This window comes from Monodon monoceros, unplaced genomic scaffold (genome assembly GCF_005190385.1).
Source record: "Monodon monoceros isolate NGI ecotype Baffin Bay Population unplaced genomic scaffold, NGI_Narwhal_1 Super_Scaffold_19, whole genome shotgun sequence".
Classification (NCBI taxonomy): Eukaryota; Metazoa; Chordata; class Mammalia; order Artiodactyla; family Monodontidae; genus Monodon; species Monodon monoceros.
In genome coordinates this window covers 48,718,706-48,738,651 of record NW_021703775.1, presented here as the reverse complement: position 1 = coordinate 48,738,651, position 19,946 = coordinate 48,718,706, and the positions used below count along the sequence as shown (strand labels likewise).

Genomic DNA, 19,946 nt, shown 5'->3' with positions numbered 1-19,946 from the left:
CTTATTTGCGCAGGCCCTTGCCTGCACGCTGTCCCTGGCCCCGGGTGGGCTGGATTTTTCAGAGAGTGGGAGGCCCTGGGGCCCTTTTGTGCTCCAGAGACCAGGAGGTAGGTAAGGTATGAAGAGGCGGGCAGTTATAAGGCTGCCAGAAATCAGTCCACCCAGGAAACAACACAGCCCCAGAGCTGCAGAAACCCAGGAACTGGAGCGGCGGGGCAGGGGAGGTGGCCAAGATATAGCCCAGACTCTGCCCATGGACCCCCAGGACCCGTGCTCCCTTTGCTTCCAGACTGGCCTCACTCCCACCCCTGTCACCGTTGACCTAATCACCAAACCTGAAGGTCGTCTGTCCGTCTCTATTTTCCTGCCCCTTGCAGCTCTTCAAGGTCCCATGAGGACCCGCTTTCTGCCTTTTGGGTCCCTGCACCTCTTGCTTTTACCTTGGCCTCTTGGGCGTGTCTTCCTTTCTCCTTTTCTTTTTCTCCTGTAAAGCCATCCAGTCCTCAGCTTTGGGCACCCTGTGGCCTCTCCCTTTCTCTCCTGCGTTCAACTCTCACTTACCCAAAAAAGACCCCCAATTCTACATGTACTGCCGCCTGTTTTCTCTCCAGGTACCATCCCGTGTTTCAGGCTCCTTGCTGGGTGTTTCCACTTGGATGTACTTCAGACTTGACCGACGTGTGTAAACGCGGCTCCTCTTCCTGCCTGTACTATGTCTCTACTTTTCCAAGTGCCAGACTTCCCCTTTCCCATGTTTTCTAGATCACATTTGGTGTCCGAGTCCTGTCAAGTCTTCTTTGAAAATATTCCTCCCCCCAAAAAAATATTCCCTTATTGCCCTCTCTCCTATTCTTTTTTTTTTTTGAGTTAGATCTATATTTATCAAACTGGAGGGATATTCATAATATATTATTAAGCAGGTATTTTAAAAAGCAAGCATCTGCCCCAGTCTGGGAAGATCCCACATGCTGCGGAGCGGCTGGGCCCGTGAGCCATGGCCGCTGAGCCTGCGCGTCCGGAGCCTGTGCTCCGCAACAGGAGAGGCCACAACAGTGAGAGGCCCGCGTACCGCAAAAAAAAAAAAAAAAGCAAGCATCATGTATAGTATGATCCTAAAGCAAAACTTCCATATGTGTACATATATTTGTTTGTATTTATAGGAACATGGAAACAGTGTGGAAAAACGCATACTGTGCTTTTAACAGAATTACCATAGTGGGATGAAAATAAATGGAAAAGGATTAACTTTTCTTTATGCATTTTTGGATTGTTTCATCTGTTGAAATGAAACAAATGTATAACTTCTGTTTATATTTTTTCTTTTCCATTATAGTTTATTACAAGGTATTGAATGCAGTTCCCTGTGCTATACAGTACAACCTTGTTGTTTATCTGTTTTATAATAGTAGTTTGTATCTGCTAATCCCACACTCCGAATTTATCCCTTTCCCTCTGCCCTCTCCCCTTTGGTAAACGTAAGTTTGTTTTCTATGTCTGTACATCTGTTTCTGTTTTGTAAATAAGTTCATTTGTATCATTTTTTTAGATTCCGCATATAAGTGATAACATTGGATATTTGTCTGACTTACTTCACTTAGCATGATAATCTCTAGGTCCATCCATGTTGCTGCAAATGGCATTATTTCATTCTTTTTTATGGCTGAGTAGTATTCCATTGTGTATGTATACCACATCTTTATCCATTCATCTGTTGATGGACACTTAGGTTGCTTCCATGTCTTGGCTATTGTGAATCCCTCTTTCTTTTTCTGATTCCTGCTCTGGTAGACCATGTGATGTAGTGGAAAGAGCAGGAGATTTGCAGACCGACACAGGGTTCAATTCTGACCATTTTCTGGTTGTGCAACTTCAGGCAAATCGCCAAATTGAAGCTTCCTATTCACTGTCCACAAAGTAGACACATGCAGGGGGGTGGACACCCGCTCACCACACTCAGCTCACTGACCTCAATATAGGGCAGGATTTCTCAGCCTTGGCACTACTGATACATTGGGCTGGATAATTCTTTGCTGTGGGGCCATCCTGTGCGATATAGGATCCATTCAGTAGCATCTACTCACTAGATGACAGTAGCACCTGCCCACTGCTAGTTGTAATGACCAAAAATGTCTCCAGGCTCTGCCACACGTACGCTGGGAAATTAAATCGCTCGAGAACCACTCGTATGGAGTGATGCTGAGTCTTGGGTTGTGGGTCCCAGGTTTTGAGGTTTTAAGTTTACAGCCACCAGCCACATGTAGGAAGGGAAGCAGCAAGGATAATATTGGAAGGCACGGATAGGTTTTGCTGTGGTTTAATATTTTACAAATGGTATTTCCTGTCACAGAGCTGAACTAAATGCCACATGTGTTTGTGATGAAATATTATGGGCTGCAGACGTATGTGTTAATAGTACATGCAGTACATGCAGTGGGCACCTCTCCTACGACTTAGGTCGAGAGTGTGCTCTGCAAGGGTTTTCCCTCCACTTAGGGTTTTGTGTTGTTTGTTTCAAACTTTCGGTTTCCCCTTTAAAGGGAAAAATTCTAGAGGAATATTTTAAACACTTTCTTAGCAAACCTTTAAGAAAATTCTTCATGGATGCATTTTGCACACTGGGCTATCCCTGACTTTGGCTTTGTTTCTGGGATATCTCAATATATCCCGGAATGCAAAGAGGGTGTTACAGACTCCCAACCACACAAAATGAGAGGGAGGTTGTTTTTTTCAAATGCAGCTCCAGCCTGGTTCCACTATTGCAGTTGAGGAGTCAGGCATTGGGGAGAGTCAGAGCATTCCTTCTTTGGGGGGCAGTCAATGAAACCACACAGAAACTGACATGAAGACATTCTTTCTCTAGATTATGCAGCGTTGCTGTAGAGCAGTAAAGTCACAGGCATAAAGGACTAAATTCAGCCCTCTGTAGAGGCGAGGGCGTTGCTCAGGGTCCAGATGTGTTCATGGAGCTTGAGTAGGAGTCAGCCCAACAGTGACAATTTGGGCGGGGCTGAGAGCAAGAAGCTGCTGCTAGGTATCGGTGGCGCTTCCCTGAGCTCTGCTGGATACCTCTTCAGCATCAGTCCTCCCCCAGCACCTGGCAGAGACAGAGAAGCAAGAGCCTAGAGATCATCCTAGAGGATGGGGGTCTCCACAGATGACTCGCTGAAGTGGGGACAGAGTCTGCAGCTGCAGACCACCTGGAATGCTGATTTAACAACCAAATGCCTCTAATCTGATTTTGTTTGACGATCTACGGAAAAAGGTAGAACTTCATATCTACACTTTATTTGCATGGTTTCTCCAGAGAAGCAAAGGAAAACTGCCAAGAACAGCAGAAGTAGACCCTGGAGAATAGAGGCGGGAGGGGGATGGTAGGGGAGGAAGGACGGATGCAGGGAGTTACGCAGAGTTTGGGGACTTAGACAATGCACCAAGATGGTCACGAGAAGAGAGGGTGGACCTAAATGTATGTGTTGGGCAGCAAGTCTGAATAATTGTTCATCACTAAGGGTGGGATGGCCAGTTGATGCAGTCGAAAAGGGATGGGAAGTAGGGCAGGCTGAGATGTGAAAGCTACTCTCAGAATTGACCCAAATTGCTCCTGAGTTGTTGTTCTTGAGAACAGCTGTCTCAGAGTTTGTCTTACCCACAGCCTGATGTCCCAAGGCAGACACTTGGTCTGGGCTTTGTGGAGAAACAGGCTCTTCTCAGGTGAGAACAGCATCCTTCAGTTTAGAGAGTTCCTGGCTCCAGGAAGTGGTGGTTCCTGCCCTGGAGCTTTCCCCTTAGTGAAAGGTGGCATGGTGACACCGGTAAGTCCTTGGATCTGTCGGTACCTCTCGGGTGGTGGATGCTGTCAATCATAGACTTTGGGATCAGACAGACCAGGTCATAGGCCAGGTCTGCCTCTTACTGGCTGGGTGACTTTAGGCAAGTAGATAAACCTCTCTGAGCCTTATTTTCCTTTTCTAAAAAAATGATAATATATAATTTTATATTAGATCATATTATTATATCAACCCCTCATAGGGTTGTAAGGATTAAATGAGATTATGCACATACAGTCCTCAGCAGACCGTGAGCACCTAGTACTTGATACATGTTTGTTGTTGTGTTAGGTTAACACAACAATAAACTCTAAATTCAGTGATTCTTTGAACTGGGGAGGGCAGTATAGAGATTTACTTTATGGAAAACTGAAAAGACCGTTTAAAATTATTCAATTAAAAATTTATTGAGGTGCATATTTATGTCAGACATTTGCAGGCAATGTGGAAAATGCCCTAATGGATGAGACGTGACCCCTCCTTCTGACTCTCAAAGAATATATGAATTTTTCCTACAATAACTTGAAAACTTGTATCCCAAAATCCTTTTTGGTGAGGTCATTTTTCCATACCAGTGCTCGTTATTCATAAGGCTTATTGTAAATAATTTGCAATATTATTAATAATATTTAAGGTATTTCTATTGGTGAAAGCTTTACTTTTTAAAATAATTTGAATAAATTTATGACAATCTCCATACTACTTTTATAAGAATTCCAGTATGATTTATTTTTATTTTTTTAATTGAAGTATAGTTGATTTACAATATTGTGGTAGTTTCAGGTATATAGCAAAGTAATTCGTTTATACATATATATGTATATATCTATATATATTTTGTCGACTCTTTTCCATTATGGTTTATTACAAACTATTGAATATAGTTCCCTGTGCTATTCAGTAAATCCTTGTTGTTTATCTGTTCTTATGTGTTAGTGTCCATCTGTTAATCCCATACTCCCAATTTATCCTTCCCCCACCCCTCCGCTTTGGTAACCATAAGTTTGTTTTCTTTGTCTGTGAGTCTGTTTCTGTTTTGCACATAAGTTCATTTGTACTACTTTTTTAGATATGTGGTATCATACAATATTTGTCTTTCTCCTGGTATGATTTCTTCAGTGGAAGAAGGGGGTCAGGTTCAGGAATTGTGTGTAAGTACAGCCTTTCTCACGTTTGTCGTGACCTGGGGCCCTCCTTTGCTGACCCAACACTTAGAATGGTGGTTGTAATTAATTATTTTAGGGCTTCCCTAAATATTTTGAGAGGTTGTTAAATGCTTCTGAATGCCACTGTCATTCAGGTAAAAGGTTGAAAATCCACTGTCTACCTACAACCTTGTTATTCCCAGTGTAAGCAAGTGCAATGACTTTTAATTTGTTCTTAAGTTTACTGGACCCTGATGCTGCTTTGAAAATAGGCAGCTGAAAAGAATGTCTAATAGTCTTAAGGGGAAGCAAACACGCTCCCCTAGAAACCTTCAAACCTCAGAGATTGACTTCTAGAAATTTCCACCATAATACATTTTACTTTTCTCTCTGTGCCTCATTTGGAGTCTTGGTGTCTTGCCCTGTCTGTGAAGTTTGTCTGGAATTGTCTTCTAGGGGTTTCAGGATAATCCAGATGGACTGAAAACAGACCTCTGAAAGGATTAGGGTATGTAAGATAGGATGGAATCCACAGCTGAGGAGAAAGCCAGGGAGTCGAACCAGGGGAATCTTTGCTTCAGAGGAAGGCAGCTGGGGACATGGTCCCAGGAGTCCTGGGTTCCCAGCTCTCCACTAACTGGATCCTGACTTTGGAGACGGCATTCCAATGCTCTCGTCTGGAAAAAACCTCTGGATTGTTGTAAAGTTTAAATGACATGTTGCCTTGAAAGGGCTCTGGAATGGTAGAATTCAGGGCCCTCTGGGAGGCATAGATTTAAATCCTATTCCATTTGCAATGCAGAAAAAAAAATACTGAGGTTAAATAGGTGTTACTACGTGAATACTTTTGGATTCCAATGTCCTGGAGTAGATGGCGTGAAGTTGCAGATGACTGAAAGAAGACACATTCTAGATCCCTTGACTCTGAGCTTTCCCATCCCTCCCTGAGACCCAGTGGGCCTTGGACAGACCAATGCTCCGGATAGGATGTGGCCCCACCTTTCCCTGCTTGGGGTGGGGATGGGTCAGGAGGGAAGGAAAGTGCTGGTTGGAATTGACTCTAGTTGTTGACTTCGGGAGAACTGCTTGGGGTTGAGGGTGCTTTGAGACTAAAATAGAAAGATGAGGTCATATAGAGAGGGAAGGGGCAAAAGAGGTAAGAGAGAAATGGAAATACGTGTATAAAGGATTGATAAGGGCACAAGAGGGGTACAGAGAGGAGAAAGAGGAGCACAGTGGGAAGCAAACCTGTCCCTGACCACAGAGCGCTGGAGTCTTAGCCGCTCACCTCAGAGCAATATCTAAGTGCTGCCTTTTCAACAAGGACAAAGGTTTGGGTTCCTATTGGGCACAATTCTGTTTGGTTGGATTAAACTTACGTTATATTTGCTGAGTGCCTCCCTGTGGAAGAGTCTTACACAGGGCAAAGAGTGCGCTTTGCATAGATTTCGCCTTGAAGGTAGGAGATTTTTTTGCAAGGTGTGCTTTTAAAAAGTTCAAGGGTCACTTAAAAAGTAGTGAGATTGATTTCTTTATTTGGCTTATGGAAGTCACTTTTTTTCTCAAAATAAGCAAAAACTCTGAAGAAACCAGTATCACTTCCAAATTTTGAAGCTCCCAATGGAAAATGGATGAAGTGAAATGTTTGGTGTAGATCAGAACAGAGTTCAGTCTGAAGCTGAATTATTTCTTCTCTTGTTCTTTCTTTTTTATAAACCCAACTAAAGCAAATATTTACACAATCTCTCACCCTATATGAAGAATTATTTTGGCTGGATTCCTTCTGAAGATGGTGGGATGGGATGGATCAAGAAATATTGTTGCAGATTTCCTGCCTCTGAGCCTCCTGGCTGTGTCCCATGGAAACACTGCTCTTCCTGCTTCAAAGGGAAAGTGCTTTATGGCAACTCTAGCCCAAGGGCAGTGACAGTGAAATGCCCTCCAGAGAGAGCCCGCTGGCCTGGGCTGCTGCTCCACCGTGTGTTTTTGTGCCCTCAGGAATGTGTGGATTTAGCAAATGACAACACTGAGCGTGCCCGGTCCCCCAGTGGAGCCCCAGGCCCTCTCTCTCTTTGTGTTGGCTCTTTTCCAAGCTTGAATGACTGCACTGGTTGAGCCTTCATTATCCACAAGGGGAGGTGAGCAAGCAGGTCAGAGGGAGAAAAACTTGCCTTTCTCATGGGCTTTATTCCAACAGAGTTTGAATTTTCACATCAGTAGATCTCATGGAGTTTTACTTTCTGTCAGTTTGGAAGTTTGGTTAAAAATCCCCGTGGTAACACAATTTCTGCTTTGGAAAAAAAATTCAGTTGGATGTCAACCACAATAGAATTATTTTAGAGTTGGAAATGACCTCAGAGATTATTCTACTCTAATCAGTGAATGTCCGGAGGGGCTTAGCACACAGCTTGTAAGTGGCAGAACAGTGACCAGCATTCGGGTATCCAGCCCCTAGGTCAGTGCTGGGGCCTGTACAGCTCATTGCCTCTGATATCATTAGAATACTTCCAATAATATACATTGTACTAGATCAGGATGAAGTGACCTGTGTTCAAAATCTGGTTCTTTCCTAGCCTAGGTATATACCCAAGAGAAATGATCATACTGAGACTTCTACACAAATGCTCATAGCAGGGGTATTCATAATGGCCAAAAATTAGAAGCAAACCAAATGTCCCTCAACCGATGAGTGGGTAAACAAAATGTGAGATACTCTCACGATGAAATATTACTCAGCCACAAAGAGGAATGAAGTTCTGATACATGCCACAACATGGATGAACTTTGAAAACATCATGCGAAGTGAAGGAAGCCAGGCACAAAAGGCCATATGTTGTAGATTCTATTTAAATGAAATGTCCAGACTAGGCAAATTCATAGGAAAAGAAAGGAGATTGGCACGGCCTGGGGGAGGAGGAAAACCGGAAGTGACTGCTAATAGGTACAAAGTTTATTTTTAAATTGATAAGAATGTTCTGGAATTAGATAGTGATGGTTGCACAACTCTGAATATCACTGAATGAAACATCGGTGAATTGTCATTTTATATTTGTGAATTTTTCAAATTATTTATTTAGGCTGCACTGGGTCTTAGTTGCAGCACTCGGGATCTTCATTGTGGCATGCAGGATCTTTAGTTGCGGCATGCGATCTCTTAGTTGCGGCATGCATGCAGGATCTAGTTCCCCGACCAGGGATTGAACCCGAGGCACCTGCATTGGGAGCTTGGAGTCTTACCCATTGGACCACTAGGGAAGTCCCTATATATGTGAATTGTATATCAATAAACCTATTATAAAAAAAAAAATCCTAGTTCTGCCTCTTACCAGTTGGGTGACTTTAGGTAATGACTCTAAATCCAAGTCATCTCAGCCATGAAATGGGAATAATGATATATACTTCCCAGGGTTGTTTTGATAAGTGGGATCATGAACTTGAAAATGCTTCTAAACTGTAAACCTTTGGGGCTTTCAGTGGGTTATAAGTTCATTATGAATTGGGTTTTTATCTTCTCCTGTATTTTCTATAGCACTAACAAGGTCTAACTACATAATAGTCATTCAAATAAAGACTTTTTGAATTGATTCAAAAGCACTGCAATTTAAAAAAAAATTTATAAATTGGGGTATAGTTGTTTTACAATGTCGTGTTAGTTTCTACTGTAGAGCAAAGTGGAGTTCCCTGTGCTATACAGCAGGCTTTCATTAGTTATCTATTTTATACATATTAGTGTATATATATCAATCCCAATCTCCCAATTCATCCCACTCCTCCTTCCCTCCTTTGTGTCCCTACATTTGTTCTCTACATCTGTCTGTCTATTTCTGCCTTGCAAACCAGTTCATCTGTACCATTTTTCTATATTCCACATATATGCGTTAATATACGGTATTTGTTTTTCTCTTTCTGACTTATTTCACTCTGTATGACAGTCTCTAGGTCCATCCATGTCCCTACAAATGACCCAATTTCGTTCCTTTTCATGTCTGGGTAATATTCCATTGTATATATGTACCACATCTTCTTTATCCACTCGTCTGTCGATGGGCATTTAGGTTGCTTCCCTGACCTGGCTATTGTAAATAGTGCTGCAATGAACATTGGGGTGCATGTGTCTTTTTTGAATTATGGTTTTCTCTGGGTATATGCCCAGTAGTGGGATTGCTGGGTCATATGGTAATGCTATTTTTAGTTTTTTAAGGAACCTCCATAGTGGCTGTATCAATTTACATAACCACCAACAGTGCAAGAGGGTTCCCTTTTCTCCACACCCTCTCCAGCATTTGTTTTTTGTAGATTTTCTGATGATGCCCATTCTAATTGGTGTGAGGTGATACCTCATTGTAGTTTTGATTTGCATTTCTCTAATGATTAGTGATGTTGAGCAGCTTTTCATTTGCTTTTTGGCCATCTGTATGTCTTTTTTTTTTTTTTTTTTGCGGTACGCGGGCCTCTCACTGCTGTGGCCTCTCAGGCTCAGCGGCCATGGCTTACGGGCCCAGCCGCTCCACAGCATGTGGGATCTTCCCAGACCGGGGCACGAACCCGTGTCCCCTGCATCGGCAGGCCGACTCTCAACCACTGCGCCACCAGGGAAGCCCTGTCTGTATGTCTTCATTGGAGAAATGTCTATTTAGGTCTTCTGCCCATTTCTGGATTGCATTGTTTTTGTAATATTGAGTTGCATGAGCTGTTTATATATTTTGTAGAGTAATCCTTTGTCCATTGACTCGTTTGCAAATATTTTCTCCCATTCTGAGGGTTGTCTTTTTGTCTTGTTTATAGTTTCCTTTGATGTGCAAAAGCTTTTAAGTTTCATTAGGTCCCATTTGTTTATTCTTGTTTTTATTTCCATTACTCTAGGAGGTGGGTCAAAAAAAGATCTTGCTGTGATTTATGTCAAAGAGTGTTCTTCCTATGTTTCCCTCTAAGAGTTTTATAGTGTCTGGTCTTACATTTAGGTCTCTAATCCATTTTGAGTTTATTTTTTGTGTATGGTGTTCGGGAGTGTTCTAATTTCATTTTTTCTCATGTAGCTGTCCAGTTTTCCCAGCACCACTTATTGAAGAGACTGTCTTTTCTCCATTGTACATCCTTGCCTCCTTTGTCATAGATTAGTTGACCATAGGTGTGTGGATTGATCTCTGGGTTTTCTATCCTGTTCCATTGATCTCTATTTCTGTTTTTGTGCAAGTACCATATTGTCTTGATTACTGTAGCTTTGTAGTATAGTGACGTATAGTATAGTGACGTAAGGCAGTCTGATTCTTCCAGCTCCGTTCTTTTCCTTCAAAATTGCATTGGCTATTCAGGGTCTTTTGTGTTTCCATACAAACTGGGAAATTTTTTGTTCTAGTTCTGTAAAAAATGCCATTGGTAATTTGATAGGGATTGCTTGAATCTGTAGATTGCTTTGGGTAGTATAGTCATTTTCACAATATTGATTCTTCCAATCCAAGAACATGGATTGTTGGTATCTCTCCATCTTTTGGTATCATCTTTAATTTCTTTCAACAGTGTCTTATAGTTTTCTGCGTACAGGTCTTTAGTCCCTCTAGGTAGGTTTATTCCTAGGTATTTTATTCTTTTTGTTGCAGTGGTAAATGGGAGTGTTTCCTTACTTTCTCTTTCAGATTTTTCATCACTAGTCTATAGGAATGCAAGAGATTTCTGTGCATTAATTTTGTATCCTGCTACTTTACCAAATTCATTGATTAGCTCTAGTAGTTTTCTGGAAGCATCTTTAGGTTTCTTGATGTATAGTATCATGTCATCTGCAAACAGTGACAGCTTTACTTCTTCTCTTCCGATTTGGATTCTTTTTATTTCTTTTTCTTCTCTGATTGCTGTGGCTAAAACTTCGAAAACTATGTTGAATAATAGTGGTGAGAGTGGGCAGCCTTGTCTTGTTCCTGATCTTCGAGGAAATGGTTTCAGTTTTTCACCATTGAGAATGATGTTGGCTGTGGGTTTGTCATATATGGCCTTTATTATGTTGAGGTAAGTTCCCTCTATGCCTACTTTCTGGAGGGTTTTTATCATAAATGGGTGTTGAACTTCGTCGAAAGCTTTTTCTGCATCTATTGAGATGATCATATGGTTTTTCTCCTTCAATTTGTTAATATGGTGTATCACATTGATTGATTTGCGTATATTGAAGAATCCTTGCATTCCTGGGATAAACCCCACTTGATCATGGTGTATGATCCTTTTAATGTGCTGTTGGATTCTGTTTGCTAGTATTTTGTTGAGGATTTTTGCATCTATGTTTATCAGTGATATTGGCCTGTAGTTTTCTTTGTTTGTGACATCTGTGTCTGGTTTTGGTATCAGGGTGATGGTGGCCTCGTAGAATGACTTTGGGAGTGTTCCCCCATCTGCTATATTTTGGAAGTCTTTGAGAAGGATAGGTGTTAGCTCTTCTCTAAATGTTTGGTAGAATTCACCTGTGAAGCCATTTGGTCCTGGGCTTTTGTTTGTTGGAAGATTTTTAATCACAGTCTCAATTTCAGTTCTTGTGATTGGTCTGTTCATATTTTCTATTTCTTCCTGGTTCAGTCTTGGAAGGTTATACCTTTCTAAGAATTTGTCCATTTCTTCCAGGTTGTCCATTTGATTGGCATAGAGTTGCTTGTAGTAGTCTCTAAGGATGCTTTGTATTTCTGCGGTGTCTGTTGTAACTTCTCCTTTTTCATTTCTAATTTTTTGATTTGAGTCCTCTCCCTCTTTTTCTTGATGAGGCTGGCTAAAGGTTTATCAACTTTGTTTATCTTCTCAAAGAACCTGCTTTTAGCTTTATTGATCTTTGCTACTGTTTTCTTTGTTTCTATTTCATTTATTTCTGCTCTGATCTTGATGATTTCTTTCCTTCTACTAACTTTGGGTTTTGTTTGTTCTTCTTTCTCTAGTTCCTTTAGGTGTAAGGTTAGATTGTTTATTTGAGATTTTTCTAGTGTCTTGAGGTAGGATTTATTGCTATAAACTTCCCTCTTAGAATTGCTTTTGCTGCATCCCATAGGTTTTGGATCATTCTGTTTTCATTGCCCTTTGTCTCTAGGTATTTTTTGATTTCCTCTTTGATTTCTTCAGTGATCTCTTGGTTATTTAGTAACGTATTGTTTAGCCTCCATGTGTTTGTGTTTTTTTACGTTTTTTTCCCTGTAATTGATTTCTAATCTCATAGCATTGTGGTCAGAAAAGATGCTTGATATGATTTCAATTTTCTTAAATTTACCGAGGCTTGATTTGTGACCCAAGATGTGATCTATCCTGGAGAATGTTCTTTGTGCACTTGAGAACAAAGTGTAATCTACTGTTTTCGGATGGAATATCCTGTAAATATCAATTAAATCTATCTGGTCTATTGTGTTTCCTTATTAATTTTATGTCTGGATGATCTGTCCATTGGTGTAAGTGAGGTGTTAAAGTCCCCCACTATTATTATAAAAGATTTCCTCTTTTATAGCTGTTAGCATTTGCCTCATGTATTGAGGTGCTCCTATGTTTGGTACACATATATTTATAATTGTTATATCTTCTTCTTGGATTGATCCCTTGATCATTATATAGTGTCCTTCCTTGTCTCTTGTAACATTCTTTATTTTAAAGTCTATTTCATCTGACATGAATATTGCTATTCCATCTTTAGATTTTCATTTGCATGGAAAATCTTTTTACATCCCCTCACTTTCAGTCTGTATGTGTCTCTAGGTTTGAAGTGAGCCTCTTGTAGACAGCATATATATGGGTCTTGTTTTTGTATCCCTTCAGCAAGACTGTGTCTTTTGTTTGGAGCATTTAATGCATTCACATTTACAGTAATTATCAATATGTATGTTCCGATTACCATTGTCTTAATTGTTTTGGATTTGTTTTTGTAGGTCCTTTTCTTCTCTTGTGTTTCCCACTTAGAGAAGTTCCTTTAGCATTTGTTGTAGAGCTGGTTTGGTGGTGCTGAATTCTCTTACCTTTTGCTTGTCTGTAAAACTTTTGATTTCTCCATCAAGTCTGAATGAGATCCTTTCTGGGTAGAGTAATCTTATTGTAAGTTCTTCCCTTTCATCACTTTAAATATATCGTGCTACTCCATTCTGGCTTGTAGAGTTTCTGCTGAGAAATCAGCTGTTAACCTTTTGGGAGTTCCCTTTTATGTTATTTGTCATTTTTCCCTTGTTGCTTTTAATAAATTTTCTTTGTCTTTAATTTTTGTCACTTTGATTACTATGTGTCTCAGCATGTTTCTCCTTGGGTTTATCCTGCCTGGGATTGTCCACGCTTCCTGGACTTGGGTGACTATTTCCTTTCTCATGTTAGGGAAGTTTTTGACTATAATCTCTTCAAATATTTTCTTGGGCCCTTTCTCTCTCTCTTCTCCTTCTGGGACCCCTATAATGTGAATGTTGGTGCATTTACTGTTGTCCCAGAAGTCTCTTAGGCTATCTTCATTTCTTTTCATTGTTTTTTCTTTATTCTGTTCCACGTCAGTGAATTCCACCATTCTGTCTTCCAGGTCACTTATCCGTTCTTCTGCCTCAGTTATTATGCTACTGATTGCTTCTAGTGTATTTTTCATTTCAGTTATTGTATTGTTCATCTCTGTTTGTTTGTTCTTTAATTCTTCTAGGTGTTTGTTCTTTAATTCTTGTAGGTCTTTGTTGAACATTTCTTGCATCTTCTTGATCTTTGCCTCCATTCTTTTTCTGAGGTCCTGGATCATCTTCACTATCATTATTCTGAATTCTTTTTCTGGAAGGTTGCCTATCTCCACTTCATTTAATTGCTTTTCTTGGGTTTTATCTTGTTCCTTCATTTGGTACATAGTCCTCTGCCTTTTCATTTTGTCTGTCTTTCTGTGAATGTGGTTTTTGTTCCACAGGCTGCAGTACTGTAGTTCTTCTTGCTTCTGCTGTCTGCCCTTTCTGTCTTAAGATATTTTCTAATTTCCTTTTCGATTTCTTCTTTGACCCATTGGTTATTGAAGAGTGTAGTGCTTAATTTCCACATGCTTGTAAATTTTTCAGTTTTTTTCTGCTGTTGATTTTCAGTTTCATTTTATTGTGGTTGGAAAAGATACTTGATATGATTTCAGTCTTCTTAAATTTTTGAAACTTTTTTTGTAAACTAACATGTGATCCATCCTGAAGAATGTTATGCATGTGCTTGAGAAGAATGTATTCTGATGCTGTTGTGTGGAATATTTTGTATATGCCTGGTAGGTTCATTTGATCTATACTGTTGTTCAAGTCCTCTGTTTCCTTATTGATCTTCTATCTGGATGTCCTATCCGTTACTGAAATTGCTGTGTTGAAATCTCCTACTACTACTGTGTTGGTATCTTTTTCTCCCTTCAGTTTTTTAATGTTTGCTTCATATATTTGGGTGCTCTGATTCTCATAATTGTTATATCTTCCTGGTGAGTTGACCCTCTTTTCATTATATAATGCCCTTTTTTGTCTTTTATGACAGTTTTTGACTTAAAGTCTATTTTGTTGTGTATTAGCATGGCTACCCCTCCTCTCTTTTGGTTTCTATTTGTATAGAATATCTTTTTCCATCTTTTCACTTTCAGTCTATGTGTGTCCTTAAATCTAAAATGGGTCTCTTATAAACAGCGTATGGTTAGATCTTGTTTTTTTAATTCATTCAGCCATCAAAAGTGTTACAGTTGTTTTTTTTTGTTTTTTTTTTTTTGCGGTACGCAGGCCTCTCACTGCTGCGGCCTCTCCCGCCGCTCTGGATGCGTAGGCCCAGCGGCCATGGCCCACGGGCCCAGCTGCCCCGCGGCACGCGGGATTCTCCCGGACCGGGGCACGAACCCGCACCCCCTGCATCGGCAGACGGACCCCCAAACACTGCACCACCAGGGAAGCCCTAAAAGTGTTACAGTTTTTAAGCATTTCTTTAAACTCAGTTAATTTATAAATCTGGATACTTTTAAATCCAAGTGTTTCTCAGAACAAATGACCTCTAGTAACTTGAATTTTTCCCCCTCATTTTATGTTCTTATTTTCTCTTTCTCCTTTAACAGAGACAACATATCTGATTCATTGGCAAGACCACAATCTGATCCCAAAGATGTGCTCCACAAACCCAGGCAATTGGGTCACATTTGATGATGACCCTGCTTTTCAGTCTTCTCAAAAGTCAAAGAATTTCCCTCTGGAGAATCAAGGCATTTGTAGGCCAAATGGACTTAAACTGAACCTTTCTGGTACTAAGGAATTTCCCAGTGGATATTCCTCCACCAGCAGTACCCCTCTCTCCTCTCCCATCATAGACTTTTATTTCAGTCCAGGACCTCCAAGTAACTCTCCTCTTTCTACACCTACCAAAGACTTCCCAGGTTTTCCTGGCATCCCCAAAGCAGGGACTCATGTGCTTTATCCTATTCCAGAATCATCTTCAAACAGTCCACTTATACCTGGATCAGGTTCTTCCATATTGCCTACTAAACCAACCTGTTTATCCCATGCTTCCTTACTCAGTGACCACTCATGTATACATCCAGCTCCCAAAGTGGGTCTTCCAGATGAAATGAGCCCTCACCAGGCTGAAAGCCTAGGGTTCCAAAGTGATACTCCCCGGTTTCAGTATTTTCAGGAGGACTGTGCCTTTTCAAGTCCATTTTGGAAAGATGAAGGCAGTGCTTCCCAGCTCACCTTTGACCCTCCAGGAAACAGAAAGATGGTCCCATCAAGAGACAAAGAGATGCCTATTGATCAAAAAGGCTTAAATCAATGTTCACTCAACTACATCTGTGAGAAACTTGAACATCTCCAATCAGCTGAGAACCAAGACTCATTTGGAAATTTGTCTACGCAGCATCTGTATGCTGAAGATGCTGCCTCTTCCTTTGTGCCCCACATGCTCTTCAGGAGTCAGCCAGAAGCCGGATGGTCTTTCATGTTGAGAATCCCTGAGAAGAAGAACGTGATGTCTTCCCGTCAGTGGGGGCCAATTTTTCTAAAAGTCTTACCTGGAGGAATTTTGCAAATGTATTATGAGAAGGGGTTAGAAAAACCATTTAAAGAGTTACAGCTCAATCCATACTGCAGGCTTTCTGAACCCAAAGTTGAGAACTTTAGTGTGACAGGAAAAATCCATACTGTGAAGATCGAACATGTGTCTTACACAGAAAAAAGGAAATACCATTCTAAGACAGAAGTAGTTCACGAGGCAGACATAGAACAAATGCTGAAGTTGGGATCCACAGAGTACCATGACTTCCTTGACTTTCTGACCAGTGTGGAGGAGGAGCTGACAAAGCTGCCAGCTGTTTCAAAACCAAAGAAGAACTATGAGGAACAAGAAGTTTTCCTTGAAATTGTGGACAACTTTTGGGGTAAAATCACTAAAGAAGAAGGAAAATTGGTTGAAAGTGCTGTGATAACTCAAATCTGGTGCCTCTGCTTTGTGAATGGGAACACAGAATGCTTTTTAACCTTGAATGACCTTGAGCTGCAGAAGCGAAATGAATGCTATTTTGAAAAAGACCCAGAAAAGAAGGGGATTGATATTCTTGACTATCATTTCCATAAGTGTGTGAACGCACAAGAATTTGAGCAATCAAGAATCATTAAGTTCGTACCTCTGGATGCCTGCCGGTTTGAGCTGATGCGTTTCAAGACTTTGTATAGCGGCGAAGACCTTCCCTTTTCCCTGAAGTCTGTAGTGGTTGTCCAGGGGGCGTATGTGGAGCTTCAGGCCTTTGTCAACATGGCCCCGTTGGTCCAGAGACCATCCTTGAGGTCCTGTGACAACATAATGATACACTTTCCTGTGCCATCGCAGTGGATCAAGGCCCTCTGGACCATGAACCTCCAGAGGCAGAAGTCCCTGAAAGCCAAAATGAACCGCCGGGCGTGTCTGGGGAGTTTACATGAACCTGAATCTGAACCTGTCATACAGGTCACTGTGGGGTCAGCAAAATATGAGAGTGCCTACCGGGCCGTCGTATGGAAGATAGACCGGCTTCCTGATAAAAATTCAAGTAAATATTCAACACTCCAAGCTGATTTTCATGTGAAATCACTTAAATGTTTTCCCCCTCCTCCTTGGGTTGAAACCAGGCTGAGGCAGATGGGGTAACGTCATTCAGCTGAGGCCATGCTTACATCGCTGGGTGGGAGATGGAACATTTAGTCAAACAGCTGGTTTATTTTGTCCCCTTATGCCTATTTCTACCAGATAAGTTTAGCCTAACATTTTTTTAAGGTATCATAAGAAATACCATCCGAGGCTAGGATTTTATTATGGATGGTGGTACCGAGGGAAAATTTCTAGTTGGACTTCTTGACATCAACCGTCAGCCTCAGATATTAAAATTATTGTTCATATAGCTTAGATTCCCTAACTGACCTTTTAAGATCTGTCATCCTTGAACATACCTGAACTTTTTTGTATTCTCAGCCAGTACCACTTCCTCCTTAGGTTTTGTTCCCTGCTTCTTGAAATAAGACTACCTTTCATTTTTACCCAAGTTAATTTCTTTTGCTGAATTGACCAATTTGACCATCTTGACAAGTTGTTTTAATTTTAATTAAGCATTAAAATTCAGTTACTTTTTTTTATTTTGTAAAGCAAACAATGAATCTAGAAGCTTAGAACTTTGAAGAGACAGCCCTAGTACTGCATTTATTTTAAAGTAGTAAGTTAGTAGTGGGTGTAACATAATAAAGCAAAAAAGCAAAATTTGAAATTAGGGCTGCTGCCTGTTTTAGTTCAGTTACTTCTGGCAGAACACTGGGCTATGGAGCTAAGTTGGGGGCAGATTTGGGGCATCTGAGTTGATGCATTCATCATTTAGGCAAACCTTTATTGAGCACTTACTGTATTCCAAGTGCCACATCAGGTGCTGGGGCTAAAGGGAAGTAAGATTGATCCCTGTTTCCAAATAGCTCACATCTGGTCTAATCCTTCAGGGGAATTTAATTACATCCTAGGGCCCTCCACGCTGTGGACTGCGGAGGAAGCATTTTTATTCAGGGTGGACCTACAGCAGTGTTTCTCAAAACTGGCTGTCAGAATAGCCTGAGAGCTTTTAAATAACCTTGATGTTTAAGCTCTACTCTATGCCAATTAAATCAGAACCTCTGGGGGAGGGCCCCAGGCACCCATATGTTTTGAGAGCTCCCCAGGTGAACCTAATGTATGACCCAGGTTGAGGGAAACTGCTCTCCAGGTCTCGTGTTGTATTGGGGCCGGAAGAGCTAGCCCCAGACTACAGTGGACCTAAGGGGCAGCATGCCACCTTGTCTGTGCCCTGCAGTTTTCTGGCTTAACATCTGTCGACTGATTGTATCTTGAGCTACAGACAGGGCCCAGCAGGTGAGAGACACAGCTGGCAGCTGAGGAGCCCTAGGCCCCTGTGCTGAAGGGAAGCCCCCATTCAGTAGCCTTTCCTGACACTCCCTGCTTTTCTCCATTCATGCCAAATTCCCCTCCACAGTGTCCTCCTGACTCACAGTAATTGGTGGTTACCTTCTAGTCCCAAGGAACAGCCAGGAGAGCCCAGGCCCAGGGCGGGGAGAGGCAGTGATAGGATAGCGTGGTCACAGGCGTGGCCTCTAACGGTACCTCTTGGTCAACTCCAGCATGATGGGAATATCTTCCAGGATATCATCCACAGCAGTAATGCTTCCTGCCTTCTTGATAACGTTGCTGGAGGAGCAAGTTCAAACCATTCTCAGATTATCTTCCCCCCAGGGAAACAGATTTTGAGGTTTTGAGTGTGTGGTTCCAAGGGATCTGTTCTCAAAGTTATTTGTGCTACCTTTTAGGCGAGAGACGTTATAAAAATCAGAATATCGTTGCCTTTTATTTTGCTGAACACAAAGGGAAAGGGGGAGGTAGGCTGGAACGCGAACTGTAACCTCCTTGGTCCACAGATGTCCTCTGAGGTCTGGGTGATAACCTGACTCCTGTTCTCCTTTGGTCCTAGGGATGGTCACTGGGCCCAGAACAAAAGGTCAGGTGCAACTTTTGCATGGATTTGCAGCAATGCTTATGCCTCTGAGAGAGGAGCACAGAGGGCTCAGCCTGCTGGCTTGTCCAGCTGGGGTCAGAGGGCCAGGGGGACAGGTTCTCGATGAGCCCACTCCAGCTGCTCTACCTCGGAGCAGGCACTCCAGCTAGACCCTCCGGGGCAACCACGCCTTTTTTTTTTTTTCAAACTGAGAACCTGTACCAATCATTCTTTTCTAATTTTGGAAGGAGAACAACATACAAAGCTTCTTGTGAAAATGATCCTGTTCAGAACAGTGCATTTTCCCAGAATTAATGGTGGAGTTAATTGATTCAGTCAACAAGAATTTAGTAAGAGGGCTCACTCATTCACACGTCCATTCCACAAACACCCACTGAATTTCCTCTAGGTACAGGCTCCGTGCTGGGTGCTTGGGGGATACAGATGCAAACATGATCCCTGCTGTCTGGAAACATAAGTCTAGTAGGCGAGGCAGACGCGGAAGCAGCTATCCAAATGAGCTGTGGAAATCTGCTCTCTTCTCTTCTGGAACATGTACAGACGTTATCTAATAGGGATCCCAGAGGAAGGAGTCATCAACTGCAGGGGGCAGTAGGGAAGGCTCTGCTGGGGAGGCGATGCTTCAGCTTGGCCTGTGAGAATCAGTGGGACTCCATCAAGGATAGAAACAGCAGAAACACAGGCGTGTCGGTGGGGGATCTTACCTGAGTTATGGGGCCGAGGGATTAGTTGGAGAAGAAACCAGCCTGCCAAGAGGGTCGTGAGCCAGGCTGTGGGGTGTGGAGTTTGTCAGCAGGGCCTCAGGAATGTTTTCAGGCATGACTGTGACAGAATCCTACCTTGTTTTAGAAAGTCAGGCGTACGTTGCAGAGGAAAGATTCAGGAGTAGATTATAGTACAGGGAGGCTGGTAGGAGGGGAGAGAGGTTGACCAAGGTGGAGGGCAGTGGGAGCACTGAGACAGAGGTGAGCAGTGGGTGAGCGAATTCAG

The 19,946-nt window shown here is 41.9% G+C and overlaps 1 protein-coding gene across 2 annotated transcripts in view; it reads left to right on the top strand.

Moving 5' to 3' along the window:
• The window catches only part of STON1 (stonin 1), a 54,773-nt gene that overhangs the window by 23,249 nt on the left and 11,578 nt on the right, over positions 1-19,946 (top strand). For both annotated transcript variants that reach the window (XR_003794936.1, XM_029232234.1), the window contains exon 2: positions 15,000-16,961. Coding sequence is in view for 1 of the 2 variants with exons in the window: in XM_029232234.1 (XP_029088067.1) it covers positions 15,047-16,961 (1,915 nt within the window). In the remaining variant the exon portion in view is untranslated. The remainder of the gene's footprint in view (positions 1-14,999; positions 16,962-19,946) is intronic.